This window comes from Sinocyclocheilus rhinocerous, unplaced genomic scaffold, assembly GCF_001515625.1.
Source record: "Sinocyclocheilus rhinocerous isolate Xijiao unplaced genomic scaffold, SAMN03320098_v1.1 scaffold101, whole genome shotgun sequence".
Classification (NCBI taxonomy): domain Eukaryota; kingdom Metazoa; phylum Chordata; class Actinopteri; order Cypriniformes; family Cyprinidae; genus Sinocyclocheilus; species Sinocyclocheilus rhinocerous.
This window is the reverse complement of record NW_015626036.1, coordinates 365,665-376,462: the sequence shown is the minus strand read 5'-3', so window position 1 is coordinate 376,462 and position 10,798 is coordinate 365,665. Positions and strand designations below refer to the sequence as shown.

Here is a 10,798-nt window from a genome sequence, read left to right as displayed (position 1 = left end):
ATAGTAGGATTTTCACGTTTGGCTGAGCTGTCCTTTTAAATTGCAATAGTAAAGTCATGGTTGTGTCCTAAACATGGTTTTCCATGTTTTTTTTCTCTAAGGAATGGATTTTGTGCAGTTCATAATCTATAAAAGAAGCATTGGGAGCCATCTGTGTTCAGATGCTTTTGGTTTGATTCATCGTAAACCTTTCATGAGCTTTTCATTTATCTTTTGTGCACTCCGTTTATCTTTAAATTATGACCAGTTATAACAAATGAGTTAATTAGTGCATGATGAAAAGACCTACAATGTGTTGTTTGTCAGTGAAGGTGTAAAGCTTGATTATTTCTTTTGTTTGTGAAACAAAAATGGGTCACAGGTCTGTTCTAAATGCAAAAAATGAAATGCAATTAAGTAGTTTTAAGCAGTGCATTAAAAACACAGTACAAAATCTGTTTTTTACTCGTTTTAATATAGTGCATGTGAGGGCTTGACAGCGCAGCGTAGGGAGATTACAGTAGGTGGTGAAACAACACTTTCTTTTCTTGTTTTTCTTCCCCTTTGTAAGCATAATATGTGTTTTTGAAGTCGTTTCATCAAGCCCCTGGAGATTTACGTAATCGACTGCTTTGGCACTCAGATGCAGGGACAATGGGGGTAACTGCGCTTCAAAGAAGAAACAAAATACAACACCTCCACGATATTATTCATCTTTAATCTTCATACAAACATCAAGACAAGACAAACGGCGATTGTGGTTTTGCCACTGGCCTTGCATAATGAGTTTGTCGCAGCTCCCATGATGGCCTGGGAGATTGACGTACAGTAAAAGGACAAAGCGCCATTCACGATTATTGTAACGAACAATTAAATAACGTGTGTTCACACTAAGGTCGTCTTTATTAAATAAATAAATACTGTGTTCTTTCTGATAATAAGTTATGTCCATGGCATTGCAGGTCGTGTCCACACAGTGAAATGCAGCCGGTTCTTCTCGCAACACAGGGATGGGAAGAAACCGAACGTGTAGAACTACAGCATCGGATCGTTTCACGACACAGCCCGTGTCCTTAAGCAGGAATGTTTTCACAGTTAAACGAAATCTGCTCTCAAGAGAGCTACATCCAACCACCCCGCCTTGCTGAAACCTCCTTGCCTCAACATGAACACCTCTGTTTGGCTTCAACAAAGCAAGATTTCTGCATTAAAAAAGATCTGTTTGTCACGATTTCATCGTGGCCTCTGGTTCCAGCCCAGCTCGGTTCAGTCCATTTGCAAAACTCATGATCCATGACATCTCCTCCCATTTTCGACACTCCCGTCCAGCCGTAAGTAGTCCACATTCTTGTCCTTTCAAAGTATTCCAGTCTGTCGCTTCAGTTGCACCTCTGCAAGAGCATGTTAAGTGCATAGTCCATGCGGCTGCGCAGGTCTGCCGAGCAGACGGACACGAGCAGGGTGCTGAGCCGCAGCGTGGTGGACACGCGGTCCTCGTTGATGTATGTCAGGAGGTATTCCTCGCTCTGATTGCACAGGATGATCTTGGTGTGATCGTGGTAGAAGTTGACCTGCGGGAATAGCGTGCGTTTAGCAATCAAGTAGCTTCACGTCAGCATTTCAGTATGTAGATGCTTTCGCATTCTAGAAGTACAAACGTGAAGTTTTACCTGGAAAGTGCCATCGTTGAAGAGCATCATGAGTGCTCGATCAGACTTGAGCCACTGAAGAAGATACAATCTGGGTTTGCCTGCATCTGTGACATTGGGTAAATCACCTCCCTGTTGAGGAATAGCAAGTAGTAATCAGAAAATCTGATGCAAATTGCTTAGTTGGGGTTTAAAGATACTCAATATTCAGTAATATTATCTGCACTGACACTACTGAACAAAACTTGAGCTGAATAATGACACTACTGATTTCTGTAGTAAGGAGCCCTGCACATGGCATGCAGGAAAAAAATAGTAGGCTAAATCGTGCGCACGATTTACTATTTCGTTCCCTCGATTTATAAATTGTGCGCACGATTTACTAATTCGTTCCCTCGATTTGCTAAGTTGTGCACACGATTTATAAATCGAGAGAACGAATTAGTAAATTGTGCGCACGATTTAGCAAATCGAGGGAACGAATTGGCAAATCGAGGGAACGAAATAGTAATCGTGTGCACGTTTTAGTACATCGAGGGAACGAATTAGTAAATTGTGCGCACAATTTATTTATTTTTTCTTGCATGTCATGTGCGGGGATCCGTACTGTAGAGCTGCTTGAAATTACTTTGTTTCATAATTGATGAATTTTGCAACACTGACATTGTTTTCGAATTGAACTGAATAAACATTGAACTGACTAGTTAAATAGCTAAATAACGACACTATTTCTATAGTAATATAAGGACACCACTGCCTTTTTCAGAGCTGAGAATTTCTCACATTTGAAAAAGTTCTCTATTCTTTTTCTTGTTTGTTATTGTGAAACTGCTTTTAATCTGTACTGTATAAAGTGCTGCAGTATATAAACAATGGTGACTTGATTTGATAGCAATCACATTTCAACCAAGCGAGGACACTTACATCCATCAAATTCTCCTCCATGTAGTGGGAGAAGTATTTTAAGATGGTGACCTGGCCGACAAACTGCTCTGGGGCTTCGGTAGTGGAGAAGACTGAACATTGTCCCAGCTCTGCATAGTAATGCACCGTCCTGAAGGTCAAAAAGACACGTTAGTCTTCGTGTAATCAATGATTTTTAAGCTAAAAAGGGATCTGGACATCTGGGATCTTCAACATACTTTTTGTCTGACAGCAGGCTCATGTGAGTGCCGTTGTTGAAGAGAACGCCAACTGTGTGATCTGACAACTGGTAGCCAAAGCCGTACTTGTTGGAATAGTCCACCCACTTAGTCACCCACTGGAAGCTGCTGTTCATGCTCTCTTTCGAAATGTTATTAGCTGTGAATGAGAGATTAAAATGGATTATTAAAAGAGACTTTGCATTTGAGAAACCGATGGCGTTCAGATCGTCTGATACGCACCTTCTGGCATGTTCTCCAGACAGCCTCGCAGTACTCGGGCCACGGTGTCCGCGACGCTTCCCATTGTGCTGTCCTCAAGACCTGAAGACACAAAAAGCGCCAAAACCCATTAGATATCGCATTAAAACATCCATTAACATCCTTAATTTGAAAACAAACAAACGTACAACATACATTCGCTGCTGCTACTGCAGCTCCCGAGGGTTCCTCGCACTATCATTCGAATGCTGTCTTTAATGTGTTGTTTGCTGCTGGTGTCCTTCGCCGGGACAGCTGGTTTTCCAGCAGCTGGGACGGGGGGTTTACTGTCCTGTGGGAAATTATGGAATGTGGGGTTAGGTTACAATCTTAAACTATCTGCTCAACTCTGACGAAGGATGTAGGAGCTCACCTCAAGAGTTTGTCTACAGGGTTGAGGGTTGATTGACGTTTTCCGGAGGTCAAGGCATAGTCTGTTTATGTCTTCCTCCTCCTTGGTTGGTTTATCTGCCAGAAGCAAGACGTTTATTAGTCTGATTATGCAATTTGGGTAATCCAGAAATGGTGTAGGTTAAACTAGTAAGTGCTTACTTTGAGTCTCCAAGTACTTGGCTTTGTCCTTCTTTCCACCGAACAGGGCGGCTGCGGCTTTCTTGAAGAAGCTCTTGGCAGGGCTGGTGTGGTGAAGGTCTGGGGCCGCATGGCAGCAGTTAGCAGACAGTCTGTCTGGTGTGAAACCCTGATATAAGAGGAAAAAAGACAAGCTCAAAGCCACTGAATATATAATTGTGTGGGAACTGTCAAGATAGTTTCGTTTCCACAAAGAGACACACACCTGGCAGACAAAGTCGTGGCGTAGGATGTCATCGAGTTGTGGCCTATCCATTGGGTTTTTGGCCAGCATACTGCTGATGAGATGCTTGGCTTGGGGCGACAAAGACGACGGCATGGAGTATCGCGCTTCCCGAATGCACCGGTAAGTTTCTTTAAGGTTAGTAGTCTCAAATGGAGGTCTTCCCAAAAGCATGGTATACCTGTTGGGATGCAAATTGTCCATTATAAATAAGCATTTCCATGACATTTATGTGAAATCCAAGAGAAACGTTGGCCGATATACTTACATCACACAGCCGAGTGCCCACACATCAGATTCACATCCATGCCCTTGCTTGTTGAGGACTTCAGGCGACAAGTAATTTGGTGTTCCACATATTGTTCTTCTACGGTTCTCGACCGGCTCGAGCTTTGCAGCCAAACCAAAGTCTCCAACCTTGAGCTCCATAGACTCATTGATGAAAAAGTTACCTGTGAAGAGCAACAGAATTGGGGTTTATTACATTTACATCTATGCATTTGGCAGATGTTTTTTTTCCCAAAGTGATTTGCATTGCATTCAGTCAGTTCATGCATTCTCTGGGAATCAAACCCATGACTTTGGCATTGCTGCCGCCATGTTTGAACTACAGGAAGGCCGTATTATTGGGGTTTGAATGTATGTGCTAGTTGCTTACCTAGTTTAAGGTCTCTGTGGAGGATTTCTTGCTCGTGGAGATACTTCAACCCAGAGACGATCTGTCTTAGGTAGTACCGAACCTCTGGTTCTGTAAGCACCTTTCGGGCCTTGAGAATATGTGCTAGTGACTGAAGAACAAAAAAAAACTGTACATGAGCAACAATATTTCCTACAAGATCCGTTTCATCAATCGAAGAAGGACGTCAATAGCACTCACCCGTCTGCTGCAGTATTCAAGTAGAATGTAGATATTATCTTTGTCCTCGAAATGGTGGTAGAAGTGAACGATGTGTTTGTGATGCAGGGCTCTGTGCAATTCAATTTCTCTGTCGATCTGTCAATCAAACGGTTGCAAGCTTAATAAACAATTCAAGCAATGCAGTCAGGAGCAAATACGTGACAACAGGAAAGCAAGTTACCTTTTCCCTTTGGTGAGGTTTGGAAACGCGAGTGTGTGGAATGATTTTGGCTGCATACATTTTGCCTGTGCTCAGATCTGTAAATTCATAGCATTTGGCAAAACCACCCTGCAACAGAGAGAGAGAGAGAGAGCATGCATTGTAAGACAATGACAAACTAGAGCATTACATATAAATATAATATATTCAACTGGTAACCTCTTATGCAAATTGATGCATAACTATTGTTATTGATTTGGTTTATTGAAAAGAAACAAAACTCAAAATAAACACTTTCAAAGTACTATAGGCTTTAATATGTAGCATGGTATTATCATATTACTGTAGTATGGTATGTAAATGGTGCTCCAAAAATACTATGGTATTACTTTTTCATAAGTCAAATGTAAAATATTTACCTTGCCCAAAACTTTTCCTCTACAGTAACATTTCCCAGTGGCTGAATCCGTGATGATGCGTGACATTTCCTGCGTGGCGTGAGCATTATTATCCTCTGATTTCCCTCGTCTGCGCTCGGTGGGTCTGTGGTGTGTGTGTTCACACATCTTGCCGTTATTCACAGGCTGATGATGTTGATGATGGTGTGTTATAGTCCTGAGTATGTCCATGCTCGAGTCCAGACTGGGTGGAATCACCACAGAGCCTCGCTCTTATACACAGCACGCGCGCCGCTCCGCCCAGTTATTTTTATTTTCACTGGCGCGTCACGCGGCGCTGGAACTAGACTCGCGGCTCTGAACAGCGACTGGAAGCGCGAAATCAGTGTTATGGCTTGCGCTTTGACATATGGAATATTTTATTCCTGAGATTAGACATATCTGTAAAGCACAGTTGTAATAACTTTTATTATATTAAATTGAAATGAAATGTATAACTTTAACATAGAAAAGAAACTACAAGAAACAAAATTAATTTTAATTGAATATTATTTCAGATTTTTCAATTATTTTATTATTGTTGTTGTTATTGTTATTATTATTATTGTTATTTATCTATACTTAAAACCCTCTGTATCTTACAATGTGTTTTGTAAATGTTTCAGATTTTTAACGCATTTTATTCACTTAATATTACTTTATTCAATCTGTCCATGTAGTTTGTTACAATATTTTGTATCTATAAGTTTGACTAGGACATGCATGGGCATGTTTTAGAGACTATATTACAGTAAAGTTCTCCAGCGCCACCATGTGGTGGATTTACACTAGTTTGAATGGATTTGGTTGTGTGGCGCATGTATGACTCATACTGACACTCCTGTTACACACAGCCAGCAGATTTCATTATTGATTTAGATATCTGAGAAGCATTTAACCTTCATAGATCATAATATTATATTTAGAGTCTAAATTTTAGAAATCAAATAAATATGCTTGTGTTTTTACCATTTTCCCTATATATTTACATAATGTCATGGCTAATGCATATGTGTTTTTTTTTCCTTTATAACACCTTTTCCTTTTGCAAGATGCGCTCAGCATCTAACAGTAGGCCTATGATTTGACTACAGTGTTAAACATTCACGACCAGAAAACTGCCCTCAAGGATCCTTTATTCATCGAAACGGCCATCAGCTTTCAGTGTTCTGCAAATGAAGGTAACACATTTTATTTCTTGCTCGTGGAGATACTTCAACCCCGAGACGATCTGTCTTAGGTAGTACCGAACCTCTGATTCTGTAAGCACCTTTCGGGCCTTGAGAATATGTGCTAGTGACTGAAGAACAAAAAAAAACTGTACATGAGCAACAATATTTCCTACAAGATCCGTTTCATCAATCGAAGAAGGACGTCAATAGCACTCACCCGTCTGCTGCAGTATTCAAGTAGAATGTAGATATTATCTTTGTCCTCGAAATGGTGGTAGAAGTGAACGATGTGTTTGTGATGCAGGGCTCTGTGCAATTCAATTTCTCTGTCGATCTGTCAATCAAACGGTTGCAAGCTTAATAAACAATTCAAGCAATGCAGTCAGGAGCAAATACGTGACAACAGGAAAGCAAGTTACCTTTTCCCTTTGGTGAGGTTTGGAAACACGCGTGTGTGGAATGATTTTGGCTGCATACATTTTGCCTGTGCTCAGATCTGTAAATTCATAGCATTTGGCAAAACCACCCTGCAACAGAGAGAGAGAGAGAGAGCATGCATTGTAAGACAATGACAAACTAGAGCATTACATATAAATATAATATATTCAACTGGTAACCTCTTATGCAAATTGATGCATAACTATTGTTATTGATTTGGTTTATTGAAAAGAAACAAAACTCAAAATAAACACTTTCAAAGTACTATAGGCTTTAATATGTAGCATGGTATTATCATATTACTGTAGTATGGTATGTAAATGGTGCTCCAAAAATACTATGGTATTACTTTTTCATAAGTCAAATGTAAAATATTTACCTTGCCCAAAACTTTTCCTCTACAGTAACATTTCCCAGTGGCTGAATCCGTGATGATGCGTGACATTTCCTGCGTGGCGTGAGCATTATTATCCTCTGATTTCCCTCGTCTGCGCTCGGTGGGTCTGTGGTGTGTGTGTTCACACATCTTGCCGTTATTCACAGGCTGATGATGTTGATGATGGTGTGTTATAGTCCTGAGTATGTCCATGCTCGAGTCCAGACTGGGTGGAATCACCACAGAGCCTCGCTCTTATACACAGCACGCGCGCTGCTCCGCCCAGTTATTTTTATTTTCTCTGGCGCGTCACGCGGCGCTGGAACTAGACTCGCGTCTCTGAACAGCGACTGGAAGCGCGAAATCAGTGTTATGGCTTGCGCTTTGACATATGGAATATTTTATTCCTGAGATTAGACATATCTGTAAAGCACAGTTGTAATAACTTTTATTATATTAAATTGAAATGAAATGTATAACTTTAACATAGAAAAGAAACTACAAGAAACAAAATTAATTTTAATTGAATATTATTTCAGATTTTTCAATTATTTTATTATTGTTGTTGTTATTGTTATTATTATTATTGTTATTTATCTATACTTAAAACCCTCTGTATCTTACAATGTGTTTTGTAAATGTTTCAGATTTTTAACGCATTTTATTCACTTAATATTACTTTATTCAATCTGTCCATGTAGTTTGTTACAATATTTTGTATCTATAAGTTTGACTAGGACATGCATGGGCATGTTTTAGAGACTATATTACAGTAAAGTTCTCCAGCGCCACCATGTGGTGGATTTACACTAGTTTGAATGGATTTGGTTGTGTGGCGCATGTATGACTCATACTGACACTCCTGTTACACACAGCCAGCAGATTTCATTATTGATTTAGATATCTGAGAAGCATTTAACCTTCATAGATCATAATATTATATTTAGAGTCTAAATTTTAGAAATCAAATAAATATGCTTGTGTTTTTACCATTTTCCCTATATATTTACATAATGTCATGGCTAATGCCATATGTGTTTTTTTTTCCTTTATAACACCTTTTCCTTTTGCAAGATGCGCTCAGCATCTAACAGTAGGCCTATGATTTGACTACAGTGTTAAACATTCACGTCCAGAAAACTGCCCTCAAGGATCCTTTATTCATCGAAACGGCCATCAGCTTTCAGTGTTCTGCAAATTAAGGTAACACATTTTATACAATGCATTGTTTTGTTTTTTTTGAAGTGGTCTTGAGGAAGAGTGGGAAAATGTTTACTTTTGTTTGGATCAGCTGAAGTGTGTTGATGCTGTTCTGTGGTTCTGAGAAGGCTGGTTTTCAAGTCCTAAAATATAGAGTGTTTACATGCAGAATTCAGTTATTTATAGTTCAATTCAACAGGTAAACATTTATAACTCAAAGAAAACATCATGGAGCGCTACTTGCTGAAAGGACCTCCGTTTAATAGTCCCAGAAGGTGGTAGGGTTCAAAATTATATCTATAGAAACTACGGGTCCAAGGCACTTTTTCCAGTTCCAAAATGTTAAAAAGCCTTTATTCAAACATGGCTCACTCTAGAAACATTAAAAATGACTAGAACTCTGCACACTGATGCATTTCGGCCATCCAGCCTTCCTCGGAGTGTGTCGTAGGTAAACATTTATATTGATTGCATGCAAACAATGCAGATTCACAGTGCGGGCTTATTAAAACACATAACAGTGTAAAATTAAAAGCAGATCCCATTTTCACTTTTTTTCCCCTATTGCTTTTCATGTCTAGCTGACCACATGTCTAATGAATTATTCATCAGTGATGTCAAACTGCAGCCTGGAAGGTTCTTCTATAGCAGGGTGTAAAGTGTATGGAAGAGTGAGGAGCTTGTTAGGAGATCGCATAAAACACAAGCTTTATTTTCCAGCCAACAGCATCAGTTTTAATTGAGGGTAAAATAGCAGGCAGTGTAATAAGTATGTAAACGTGACAGATCTATTCTGGGTATACAAGACATGCAAGGCAACTTCTTATGAGACAATTATGAGACAAATGATCCATGATGATTAGATGTTTATGTATTATATCCCTAATAACCAAGATAACATTTTGAGAGCGTTTCATTCATGCTCCTACTGAATTTTAATATGACAGACATACAGTTGAGTGCAAAAAAAAAAAAAAAAAGATCTTGAGACCATGTTGAAAATCTTGGATTGTGTTTCATTTGAACCTTGAAATAAAGTTTCAGGATTTTTAATGTCAAAATAAAGGACTATTTCAGATTCAGTAATGTATCTGTTTCGAACACAAATCAAATGTGAGTTAATGAGTGGCATTGATCATGTAGCTCTTTGTACTGACAGAAAAATGTGAAATTCAAGATGCTTTTTGAATCATCGCAATTCCAGTGTTATTTTAGTATCTGTGAGATACTATTCTATTATGCTTTCATTTTAATTTGACCTTTGTTAATTTTTGTTTGTTTTTGTCATTTTTATTATCTGTATTTTTTTTCAATGTCTAGAGTTTTTGTTCATTTTATTTTTTTAAATTATTAATTTAATGTATCAAAATATTTTTTATATATTTTTGTTATTACAATCATTTTTGTTAATGTTTGTTTTATTTGAAGCGACAAGATTTTATTTGAATAAAATAATAATAACCTTGCTTAAATCATGCTGGAAATGCTAGGAAACTCTGAAATATGTATGTCCGTTTTTTAGTTTAACTTTTTAATCAAATAGTAGAAAATGTAAAATAGAAGCATTTTCATAAGTGAACTCAGACTTTTTGATTCCAATGTACAGTGTATGTCCAATACAAGGCAAGAAATGACTGAAAACAGTGCAACAATTTATTTAACATCACACATCAAATACATCAGCTTGCTTTGGAATAGTATTTGGAAATTCATAGATTTGACAGTCACGCAGAACCATTAATCATCTGTTATATAAGGCTTTTATAAAGAGCAAAATATCTAGATTTCTGAGCTGCATGTGGCTTGTTTGTCACCATTGAGAATGGACGGCTCACTGGAGACCAGACGGCTGGTTCAGACGTATGATTGGTGAGAAGATGTTCTGGACGGTTCTCTAGCAGTGTGGACATCATAAGCCCAGACCTGGTTTAATCCAGATCCAGCAGTGCAGCTGTGGGGCCAGTGAGGAAAAGGGAAACGGCACACAATGACTCTGGCATCCTCAGGAAGTTTCTTTAACAACTTCTCTTCCAGAACCCCCATCTGCCACGTTAACACATAAAAATCATCATTAAAAATCGTCAACCCTCAAATGCTTTACAAAAAGTCATGTTATAAGATGTTTTGCTAACACTTAGGTTTATTATAGTGAACTTAAACTAAAAGCATTAAAAAATATATTCCTTACTCGAAATAAACACTAACTGAAAGAAAATGTTAAATGGAGTATACGTGTGTGTGTGTGTGTGTGTGTGTGTGTGTGTGTGTACTG

General features: G+C 38.7%; 2 protein-coding genes across 2 annotated transcripts in view; both read right to left on the bottom strand.

Moving 5' to 3' along the window:
* Positions 1-570: 570 nt before the first annotated feature.
* On the bottom strand, positions 571-5,567 carry LOC107709193 (serine/threonine-protein kinase PLK2-like). The gene is made up of 14 exons (XM_016513623.1): positions 5,323-5,567; positions 4,925-5,032; positions 4,723-4,839; positions 4,504-4,633; positions 4,114-4,297; positions 3,828-4,026; positions 3,584-3,731; positions 3,405-3,499; positions 3,188-3,323; positions 3,014-3,094; positions 2,771-2,930; positions 2,553-2,682; positions 1,650-1,760; positions 571-1,550 (listed from the first exon to the last, which is right to left on the bottom strand). The coding sequence occupies exons 1-14, from the start codon at positions 5,530-5,532 to the stop codon at positions 1,359-1,361; spliced, it is 2,001 nt and encodes a 666-aa protein (XP_016369109.1). The 5' UTR covers positions 5,533-5,567; the 3' UTR covers positions 571-1,358.
* A 4,813-nt stretch (positions 5,568-10,380) lies between these two features.
* Positions 10,381-10,798, bottom strand: part of LOC107709216 (protein FAM173B-like) — a 2,759-nt gene continuing 2,341 nt past the window's right edge. Inside the window, exon 5 of the mRNA XM_016513656.1 lies at positions 10,381-10,569. Coding sequence (XP_016369142.1) covers positions 10,381-10,569 — 189 coding nt within the window. The remainder of the gene's footprint in view (positions 10,570-10,798) is intronic.